Source organism: Haematobia irritans, chromosome 3 (genome assembly GCF_050003625.1).
Source record: "Haematobia irritans isolate KBUSLIRL chromosome 3, ASM5000362v1, whole genome shotgun sequence".
NCBI lineage: Eukaryota > Metazoa > Arthropoda > Insecta > Diptera > Muscidae > Haematobia > Haematobia irritans.
In genome coordinates this window covers 39,683,619-39,695,451 of record NC_134399.1, presented here as the reverse complement: position 1 = coordinate 39,695,451, position 11,833 = coordinate 39,683,619, and the positions used below count along the sequence as shown (strand labels likewise).

At 33.1% G+C, this 11,833-nt stretch overlaps 1 protein-coding gene across 1 annotated transcript; it reads right to left on the bottom strand.

Moving 5' to 3' along the window:
- Positions 1 to 1,060: 1,060 nt before the first annotated feature.
- LOC142230850 (uncharacterized) lies at positions 1,061 to 2,884 on the bottom strand. Its single transcript, XM_075301472.1, has one exon. It carries the CDS (start codon positions 2,882 to 2,884, stop codon positions 1,061 to 1,063), a length of 1,824 nt encoding a protein of 607 aa, XP_075157587.1.
- Positions 2,885 to 11,833: the final 8,949 nt, after the last annotated feature.

Genomic DNA, 11,833 nt, shown 5'->3' with positions numbered 1-11,833 from the left:
ATAAAAAAACTCATACAATTGAATAATTTCTTCTACAATGTTTGTATTACAGAAAAAGGTGCTAAGAACTAAAAAATCTCGTGGAAGTGAGAAAGATGTGGGGGAATATACAATTGGGCAGAAACAAAATTTTGAGCATTCAGGTCGAAAACCTATGTTGTTAGCACCTATATTACCTGTTTTTTTTTTTTCATAATTCATTATGATTGTAAATATATAAATAAATAAATAAAATTTTGAGCACAATATTGTTTGGGAGAATTTTTTTAAGCATATAATATTTTTGGATGCAAAATGCTTCCAAACATATTATATGTTCACATAATAACATATTGTTTTTTGGAAGACAACATTATTGAATTTGGATGCAAAAATACAATATGTTTGGAACGTAGACTACCCAAACATATATTGTTTAGTCCAATATGCTTTCAAACATAATATACAAAATGTTTGGAACTTAGACTACCCAAACATATATTGTTTAGTCCAATATGCTTTCAAACATAATATATATTGGTAGAGATCAAACATATAAATGTTTGGGCAATACCCAAAAATATATATGCTTGAAGCAAAATATGTTTGGGAGTATATGTTACAGAAGCGATTTTTTGTGAGCGTGCAGAAAAGTCAATGCGTTGTTTAGTTCTTTCGGTACGGCATAATGCTACTCTAAGTTGTTGATTATTTCTAGTATTAACATTGACTTGACTCCGCAAAAGTATGATAGTATGATGTCCGATATTATTAACACATTTGAAAATATATGTAAGTAATTGAAACTTATATGTTCCGTGTATAGGCAATATATTTGGAAATATGTCTGTATACAGATCATATGTCGAAAAATGTATTGGAAGATTTGCAATTGTCTTTAAAGCTTTATTCTGCATTCTTTGCAAAGATCGTAGTTCTGCGGTTTTCTTATAACCATAGATTATGGCTAAGTAGTTCAAAATACTTTGAATTAGCGTTTGGTAGATAAGTAATTTAGTCTCACGACTGAATATAAATTTGAACTTAAATAGTATTCCTATTACCGGTGCTATTTTTGATTTCAAGTGGCGTATATGTTGATCCCATGACATATTAGATTGTAGATGAAGTCCCAAATATTTGACCTATCCATTTCAGTTATTAGGTTTCCACCTATATTAACAGCAAATGCCGCATCGGAACGTGTGTAAGGTCTAAAACGAATTAGCCTAGTTTTTCTGTCATTGATAAACAATCGATTTATTCGCATAAACTCTAATATAAGCGCAGAATCACGTTCAATATATGGCCTCGCCGAAATCCCATATTTAAAGGGGTAGAACAGACATATGTCGTCAGCATACAAAAACATTTTTCCAAAAAGATGCAAATTCTTAATATCATTAATATATATGGCGAAAAGTAATGGACCCAAAACACTTCCTTGCGGCACTCCATATTGAACTGCAGACATTCCACTTCTATGTTCGTTTATTTGAACAAATTGTTTCCTATCTGACAAGTATGACTCAATAAGCTGAAGTTCTTTACCACGTAATCCATATGTATACAATTTCTGCAAGAGTATCCCATGGTCAATCATGTCCAAAGCTTTGGATAAATCGAAAAAGATACCTACAACACCACTGTAACCATTGTCTAACATTTTACATATATAATTCTGTACGTTCATTGTGGCCTCCTCCGTACCACATCCCTTCCTAAAACCATATTGATGTTCATAAAGGAAATTATTCGGCTCAAAATATGTGAACATTTGACGATGAATAATTCTCTCAAAAATCTTATTTATGACTGGAAGAACCGAAATAGGTCGAAACTTATCAATCGAAAAGTCATTTCTATCTTTAGCTATTGGAATAATCTTATGCACCTTTAAAATGTCTGGATAGGAACCATTCCTTATAGTGCTATTCAAGATGCTAGTCAAATGTGGTGCAACGCTATTGCAACATTCTCTTAAAACCCTAGGCGAGATGTTATCATGACCGCAGCTTTTCCCTATAGACAAATCTGAAATTTCATCACTTATCTCACTGATTGTGGTACCCTCCAAAACTAAGCGTGAACTACTGTGTTGCAACGTCATCAATGCATTTATATTGTCTCCAACTAAAGTCTCAATCTTTGTCTTCAAGGTGCTAATGGAGTCAATAAAATGATCATTCAATTTTTGAGCCATGGCTGAATCATCCTTTAACAAGACTCCATCAAGATATTTTACCAATGTGATGCGATTAATATTCCTTCCCAAAGTATCGTTCAAAAACTTACAAGTCTTTCTGGAGTTATTATGAAAAGAAGATATGCAATTAACGTAATAATCATTCATTGAATCCTTAGTAGCCCTCTTTATGACCCTGCTTATTCTTTTAAGTCTCTCTCCAATACTAACGTTATCAGGAGACTTTCTTCGCAGCTTCAATAATCGTTTCTTGTAAGTGATTAGCTTATAGAGATTGCCATTTATCGAAGGAGTCAGTTCCCCCCTGAGACATTTCCTTCCTGCTTTTATAACAGTGGAGTTGCTTACAGCAGCATTAACAGATGCAATTAAGTTGTCCATATCAATAGAAGGATGTCCTACGATCATAAGCTGATCTAAATGTTCTCTAGAACAGCGACGCAACATATCATAATCACAAACCGAATAATTTGACTTCATAATTCCACTTAAATGAACGTTAGATTCCAGCGAAATGTATAGAAAGTTGTGATCGGACAATTTGCATTCTATGGATGCAATGCCAATGGGTTTACCTATATTAGAGTAGACATGATCAAAACAGGTCTGGCTATTGGGACGAGTAACAAGTTTGTGACAATTGACGAAATCATAGCATGAAAGTAGATCGAATATTCCACTAAACTGATTATCATTCATAGCATCGATATTCACATCCCAAATAATAAACAGGGTTCCCTACCAAGACGAGCAAAGATGTTCTCCAAGAAATTCATAAAATATACTGAACCACATTTCTGAGACTTGTAAAATGACATAAAAGTAATAGGAACACGACTAATAGTTAAATTCTTTATCTTCACCACTACGTATTCAATGAATTCTTCACTTTTAATTTCAATATCGGAACATACGAATAAATAATGAAGTTCCACCGTATCCATCCGAACGACAACAATGTATTGCATTATATCCCGGTATATTATAAATTTCAACTAAATTATTTCTGAAACATGTTTCTTGCACAGCAATAATAGCTGGTAGATAATCAAAAGTGGAGATATACGCTTTAAATTTATTAAATTTTTCTATGGAAGATATGCTTCTGATATTTACAGAGAGAATTTTAAAAAATTGATTATTAAATTCTTTCAAGTATTTATTAAATTATTTTAACAATTTGCATCTTTGGCTTAAAGTTTTTTTAGCATTAAGAAAACTTTTTTTACTGTGAAGTACCTGGTATAATTTGGATTTTGAAATTGGAATTTGTTTGTACATAAATACCTTTATTAATATATTACAAAAAGAAAATAAAAACTCGATGAATGAGATGTGTATCCAGTTTTAATTTTATTGATCCTAGATTTAAAGCCAGGGAGGTCCTTAAAAAATGTTTTTATTTTAAAGAAGCCACATCCTTGGCTCGGAATCAATACCAAAATCCTTAAGAGTAGGTCAAAATCTTTGGATCCAAGTAAACTTTTTTTGAGTGTAGTTAAACTAATGCTAAATTGAACCTATTTTTATTGCAAACCACTATTATTTGTTTGTAGTTAAAATTTATTTTTTTCGAAATTTTCCACAGCTTAATAAAATCTTAATTTTTTTAAGTATGTCTCAAATATTTTATGAACTAAAGGTGGGTATATAGTTCAATGACCGTACACATAAGTTCAATATGAACTAAAGCAAAAGAAAATGTTCCTACGATTCCAAGAAATAGTAAGAATGGACTACAGTATGGTTAAAATGTTTTTGATTTGGAGAGGGTGTAATTTCTTGATCTCCAGATAAAAAGTACAGCAAGGCATTATATTTTCTTGGTTCTAACAATGCTTTGTGGAAATCTCAAAATGTGGAGTACACTGTAGTTCAGCTTTCATACGAGTTAGTTCATTCTATAGGAAAACAGTTTACTTTTTTGCAGTTTAGAATTGGCCAGCACTCCGCGATAATAGAGAAAAGCACCACTGTGATATCACAATGGATGATATTACAATTAATGGAAGTGAGCCAAAAATATAGGACTACCACTATACCTAACCTAACCTAGTTCACGTCGTAAAGTAATCAAAAAATAATTAAAATAAGACAAATGTTCTCACATTTGGAAAATGATCAGTATTCTGACCTAAATGGGAGGAGAAGTGTATATAACAGTCGGCTTTGCTGAAACAACGATGTTTTTATTTGTTTTTTATGTAAAAGAGAGTAAAACAAAATGATATTTAGGTCATTTTCATGTACCCCCGTTAGGCTTTAATTGCCAGTTAACAGAAAGCAAAATGGAAATATCTTTTCATTCTTAAGTTAAGTTTCTAACTGGCATATGGAATATATACTCAAGATGACAGATGTGTACATAGCACGGTTTAGCTAAAGTAGCACTAACGGAGCTTCATGAAGATTGAGGGTTAAACTAATAATCATCACACCCGTAAGAATAAATTATTTTTTTAATAATATAACATATGGACTTCACAAAAACGCACTAAATTAAATGGCAGAACAATGTCCTGATAATATTTTATTTAGCTCTTCCCATCTGTTTACTTTTGCATTTGTACTTATTCAAGCTGTTTTGCTACTCTCTTGTATTCAATTCATGGAATTTTTTGCTTTAACTGTTTCTTCTACTCTAAGTTGGATTTGGATTTTTTTCCTCTCCTGTGCATAGAATGCTAATATACGAATAGTTCTGCTGAGTCCTCTCAAGAAACTTGGGTGATATTTGTTCGTTTCTTGAGAACCAATTTCGTACTTCTATTGCGTCAGTAGTTGAAGTTGAAGTTTCTTCCTTTGTCAATCGTACTAAAATGCTTAAGGTCGACGCAAATAAAAAATCAAGCAAGGAAATATCTTGACTCAAAGTTAGGCTCTCCAACCAGATGAAAATCCAAAAAATGCGTAGTTTTCAAGAGGATTCGCTAGAAAAAAATAAGAAATGAAGGAAAAGTTGCAAAAGTCTTTACACAAAAAATTTCTCGCAAACATTTCCAAGCAGTTCATATTAAAACTTACGAATCACACGAAAAAGAAAAAGTTACACTTTTATTTCACTCTTAGGAAGGCCAACGTTATTAAGAAAATGTTGCAACATAGACCTACTCAATTGAAGAGGGCGTGCATACGACTAAAAATAAAAATATAGCTGAGGTCGTTTTTGATATAAAGAGTCAACAAAAATTAAAAAACAAAAAAAACACAAATACTATTTTTTACTAACCTGGCCCAATGCATTTCATTGCAATTTTGTTTGGGATTTAAAATGACTTAATGTCCATGAGTATGGAACCATTATTTGGTTGGAATGGTCGTTTTTGCCAATTGTATATTTTTCAGACTTTTTCAATTTTTTTTTTTACATTTTGCTGTTTTTGCCTTTTGATGATTCAGCCTTGGTGCATTTATTTAAACAAAATATTTTTTTTTAAATTATTTTCATATTAACTCAGAAGTAATTTTGTTCTGATTAAGATACTTACTCACTGCTTCTAATTGTGGCAATTTTTTTAGGATATTAACATGCAAGCTAAATAGTAATTTGATAAAACCAAACCACTTCCTCTCTTTTCCGACAACCAAATTATGAGCATTGTTCTTGAAACAAAACAGTAAAAGATCGTAAAATTTTTTATATTCAGAAAAGATTTTTTTTGTGTATAAATAGTTTATTGAAGGAAGGCAATAAAAAAACATCGTTGGTCTCTCATTATTCTTTGACGCAATATTGGAAGGCAGCGCAATTTGAGGCTGAGATTTTTTTTAATTTTTTTAATATTTTGCTTTGAGGAACGACAAAATGAGATCAAATTACAATAAAATGTCATCTTAGTAGTTTGTCCATTAACCTTTGTTTAATTTCTTGGAGGAGCAATGAATTTCATAGACCCGAAAGAATATCAAAGTTCAACGCAGCCTGTTTAATAACAACATTATAAAGCGGTCAGTGCACGTTAACTCCTTCACATTTTGTTTAAACTGACATCAATCAATGCAAAATAATATTTCCAACAACAAGTATTAATTTAGATGAATTTAAGTTTTGTTAATTTACACTTTAGCCTTTGATAAGTTTACATGATTAGATTCAGATTAATAGCAAGATAGAATTGTCTACAAATCTTTTGCGATTTTTGATCAGCACAAAATTAACACAGTGCTAAAACTACATGACTACAAATATCTGATGATTTTTTATTTTTTTTATAAAAAATTACGAAATTTCAATTTCGATATATTTTCTCAAATTCTTGTCTGTGCCAACCTCCAAAGTCTCCAAACGCAAACTTCAACGGAGATTTTGGTCCATTGTGCAGTAGAAATAAATTGAGAAACCTCCTTTTTGAGCCCTATTTGGTTGGCGCGTGTTGAGCGTCGAAGGTATAAATTTTCAGTTGGCCTCTTTGGCAAGTACCCGATCATTTTGTTTGTACACAAAGTGCTTTTTGGAATTGCTTCTAATCTGAGAAAACCAAATTATGTAACTCGTCACTGATTATATTTCTTGTTCAAAATTTGAAACAAATCAAAATAAAACTTTGGTTTCTGGAGCCAAGTTATCAGGAATAGTCCAGAAAAAAATATTATGACAGAAAGAATGTAGGTACCTTTTTCGAAAAAAAAATCAACATTAGGTATTTTTTGGAAATTCCAAACTGTGAAGTATACGACTTTAATGAAAAGCATTTTTTTCTTCTAAAATGTATAGAATTTTTTATTTAAAGAAAACAAGAATCTGCCCTCTTAGGTCCTACATAGGTAAGGTTAGGTTAGGTGGCAGCCCGATGTATCAGGGTCACTTAGACCATTCAGTCCATTGTGATACCACATTGGCGAACTTCTCTCTTATCACTGAGTGCTGCCCGATTCCATGTTAAGCTCAATGACAAGGGACCTCCGTTTTATAGCCGAGTCCGAACGGCGTTCCACATTGCAGTGAAACCACTTAGAGAAAGTTTGAAGCTTTGAGGGTCCCACACTTTTTTGGAAAAGGAAATTGTTGTATAAGGGTATACACAAAGATGGATAGATCTTGAAATTGATATTATCTTCGAAATCGGTTCATAACTGCTGATTTGGAAATGAAAACAAGGCGAGGCGACCGAAATTCAGTGTTTACAACATTTTGAACTATTTATCACCCCTCGTTACACGCAAATTGCTTAAATTATAGTAAAAATGTACACCTTTTTTTCTCATGAACAGGGTTGCCAAGTTTTAAACTTACTTCCGTTTTATACTATCCAAGATGGTCTAAAGCAATTTCAATTGGAACATCTAACATTTTTTCATTTTGAAAATTTGATTTTTTGCCGCTGTTTTGCGATTTCCGCCCATAGTGCTTTGTCTGCAACCGAGATCATGTGCCGTATGATAAATATCATATGTGTTACTCATTCGCCACCATGTACGCTTTAAGTGTCAGTCAAAGGAACACAACAATGAATTAGCACAGAGCTTCCCAACCCAATTTGCAATTAAACATAGCAATGTTAATGAATATTAATAAAAAGTTTGCCAACTAGTGGTAAATTTGTCAGTTTCTCTGTTCATTGCCTGTTTTTTTTATACACTTCACCACTACTGTGGTACAGGGTATAATAAGTTTGTGCATTTGTATGTAACGCCAAGAAGGAGTAATCATAGACCAACCTTTTATTATACGGATCGACTTAGAATTAAATTCTGAGTCGATTTAGCGATGTCCGTCTGTCTGTCTGTCCGTCTGTCTGTCCGTCTGTCTGTCCGTCTGTCTGTCTGTCTGTTGATGTATTTTTGTGTGCAAAGTACAGCTCGCAGTTTTAGTCCGATTGTCCTAAAATTTGGTATAGGGTCCTGTTTCGGCTCAAAGACGATCCCTATTGATTTTGGAAAAAATCGGTTCATATTTAGATATAGCTGCCATATATATTTTTCACCGATCTGGCCATAATTGGCGTGTATATCAACCGATCTTCCTCAAATTCCGTACATCCGAATATTTTATGAGTCTCGAAAAACTTGCAAAATATCAGCGAAATCGGTTTAGATTTAGATATAGCTCCCATATATAGCTTTCGCCCGATTTACAATCATTTGCCCACAGAGGCCAAGTTTTTGCTCCGATTTAGTTGAAATTTTGCATAGGGAGTAGAATTAGCGTTGTACCTATGCGTGCCAAATTTGTTTGAAATCGGTTCAGATTTGGATATATCTCCCATATAAAGCTTTCGCCCGATTTACACTCATATGACAAGAGAGGCCAATTTTTAACTCCGATTTAGTTGAAATTTTGCACAGGGAGTAGAATTAGCATTGTAGCTATGCGTGCCAAATTTGGTTGAAATCGGTTCAGATTTAGATATAGCTCCCATATATATGTTTTTCTGATTTCGACAAAAATGGTCAAAATACCAACATTTTCCTTGTAAAATCGCCACTACTTAGTCGAAAAGTTGTAAAAATGACTCTAATTTTCCTAAACTTCTAATACATATATATCGAGCGATAAATCATAAATAAACTTTTTCGGAGTTTCCTTAAAATTGCTTCAGATTTAAACGTTTCCCATATTTTTTTTTTACTAACATTGTGTTCCACCCTAGTGCATTAGCCGACTTAAATTTTGAGTCTATAGATTTTGTAGAAGTCTATCAAATTCTTCCAGATCGAGTGATATTTAAATGTATGTATTTGGGACAAACCTTTATATATAGCCCCCAACACATTTGACGGATGTGATATGGTAGCGAAAATTTAGATCTACAAAGTGGTGGTATAATATAGTCGGCCCCGCCCGACTTTAGACTTTCCTTACTGGTTTTAGGATATTAACATGCAAGCTAAATAGTAATTTGATAAAACCAAACTACTTCCTCTTCTTTCCGACAACCAAATTATGAGCATCGTTCTTGGAACAAAACAGTAAAAGATCGTAAAATTTTTTATATTCAGAAAAGATTATTTTTTTTTGTGTATAAGGAAGGCAATAAAAACAAGTATATACGGCCGTAAGTTCGGCCAGGCCGAATCTTATGTACCCTCCACCATGGATTGCGTAGGAACTTCTATTAAGGCTGTCATCCACAATCGAATTACTTGGGTTGCGATAACACTTGCCGATGGCAAGGTATCGTAAAACTTTTTAACACTGTCTTCTAAATTGTAAGTAATAAGGGGTATATATTAAAATGACAAAATTTTCTATAGAAATAAAATTTTGATAAAATTTTCTATAGAAATAAAAACTTGACAAAATTTCCTATAGAAATAAAATGTTGACAAAATTTTCTATGGAAGTAAAATGTTGACAAAATTTTCTATAGCAATAAAATTTTGACAAAATTTTCTATAAAAATAAAATGTTGACAAAATTTTCTATAGAAATAAAATGTTGACAAAATGTTCTATAGAAATAAAATGTTGACAAAATTGTCTATAGAAATAAAATGTTGACAAAATTTTCTACAGAAATAAATTTTTTACAAAATTTTCTATAGAAATAAAATGTTGACAAAATTTTCTATGGAAATAAAATGTTGACAAACATTGCTATAGAAATAAACTTTTTACAAACCTTTCTATAGAAATGAAATTTTGACAAAACTTTCTATAGTAATAAAATTTGACAATTTTTACATGGCTGTTAGAGGCCATATACTAACGAAATGTACCAAATTTCAACCGCATCGGATGACTTTTGCTCCTCCAAGAGGCTCCGGAGGTCAAATCTGGGGATCGGTTTATATGGGAGCTATATATAATTATGGACCGATATGGACCAATTTTTGCATGGTTGTTAGAGACCATATACTAACACCACGTACTAAATTTCAATTGGATCGGATGAATTTTGCTCATCCAAGAGGCTCCAGAGTTCAAATCTGGGGATCGGTTTATATAGGAGCTATATATAATTATGGACCGATATGGACAAATTTTTGCATGCTTGTTAGATACCGTATACTAACATCAGGTACCCAATTTCAAACGGATCGGATGAATTTTACCCCTCCAAGAGGCTCCGGAGGTCAAATCTGGGGATCGGTTTATATGGGAGCTATATATAATTATGGACCGATATGGACCAGTTTTTGCATGGTTATTAGAGACCATATACTAACACCACGTACCAAATTTCAATCGGGTAGGATGAAGTTTGCTCCTCCAAGAGGCTCCGGAGGTCAAATCTGGGGATCGGTTTATATGGGAGCTATATATATTTATGGACCGATATGGACCAATTTTTGCATGGTTGTTAGAGACCGTATACTAACATCAGGTACCAAATTTCAACTGGATCGGATGAATTTTGCCCCTCCAAGAGGCTCCGGAGGTCAAATCTGGGGATCGGTTTATATGGGGGCTATATATAACTATGGACCGATATGGACCAATTTTGGCATGGTTGTTAGAGACCGTATACTTAGACCATGTACCAAATTTCAACCGGATCGGATGAATTTTGCTGCTCCGGAAGGCTCCGCAAGCCAAATTTGGGGATCGGTTTATATGGGGGCTATACGTAAACGTGGGCCGATATGGCCCATTTTCAATACCATCCGACCTACATCAATAACAACTACTTGTGCCAAGTTTCAAGTCGATAGCTATTTTCGTTCGGAAGTTAGCGTGATTTCCACAGACGGACGGACAGCCGGACAGACGGACAGACGGACGGACATGCTTAGATCGACTCAGAATTTCACCACGACCCAGAATATATATACTTTATGGGGTCTTAGAGCAATATTTCGATGTGTTACAAACGGAATGACAAAGTTAATATACCCCCATCCTATGGTGGAGGGTATAAAAACATAGTTAGTCTTTCATTATTCTTTGACGCAATATTGGAAGGCAGCGCAATTTGAGGCTGAGATTTTTTTAATGGATAAATATTTTGCTTTGAGGAACGACAAAATGAGATCAAATTACAATAAAATGTCATCTTAGTAGTTTGCCCATTAACCCTTGTTTAATTTCTTGGAGGAGCAATGAATTTCATAGACCCGAAAGAATATCAAAGTTCAACGCAGCCTGCTTAATAACAACATTATAAAGCGGTCAGTACACGTTAACTCCATCACATTTTGTTTAAACTGACATCAATCAATGAAAAATAATATTTTCCACAACAAGTATTAATTTAGATGAAATTTAAATTTTGTAAATTTAAACTTTAGCCTTTGATAACTTTACATGATTAGATTCAGCTTAATAGCAAAATATAATTGTCTACAAATCATTTGCGATTTTCGATCAGCACAAAATTAACAAAGTGTTAAAACTACATGACTACAAATATCTAATGATTTTTTATTTTTTTTATAAAAAATTACGAAATTTCAATTTCGATATATTTTCTCAAATTTTTGTCTGTGCCAACCTGCAAAGTCTCCAAACGCAAACTTCAACGGAGATTTTGGTCCATTGTGCAGTAGAAATAAATAGGGCCCTTTTTGGACCCTATTTGGTTGGCGCGTGTTGAGCGTCGAAGGTATAAATTTTCAGTTGGCCTCTTTGGCAAGTACCCGATCATTTTGTTTGTACACAAAGTGCTTTTTGGAATTGCTTCTAATCTGAGAAAACCAAATTATGTAACTCGTCACTGATTATATTTCTTGTTCAAAATTTGAAACAAATCAAAATAAAACTTTGGTT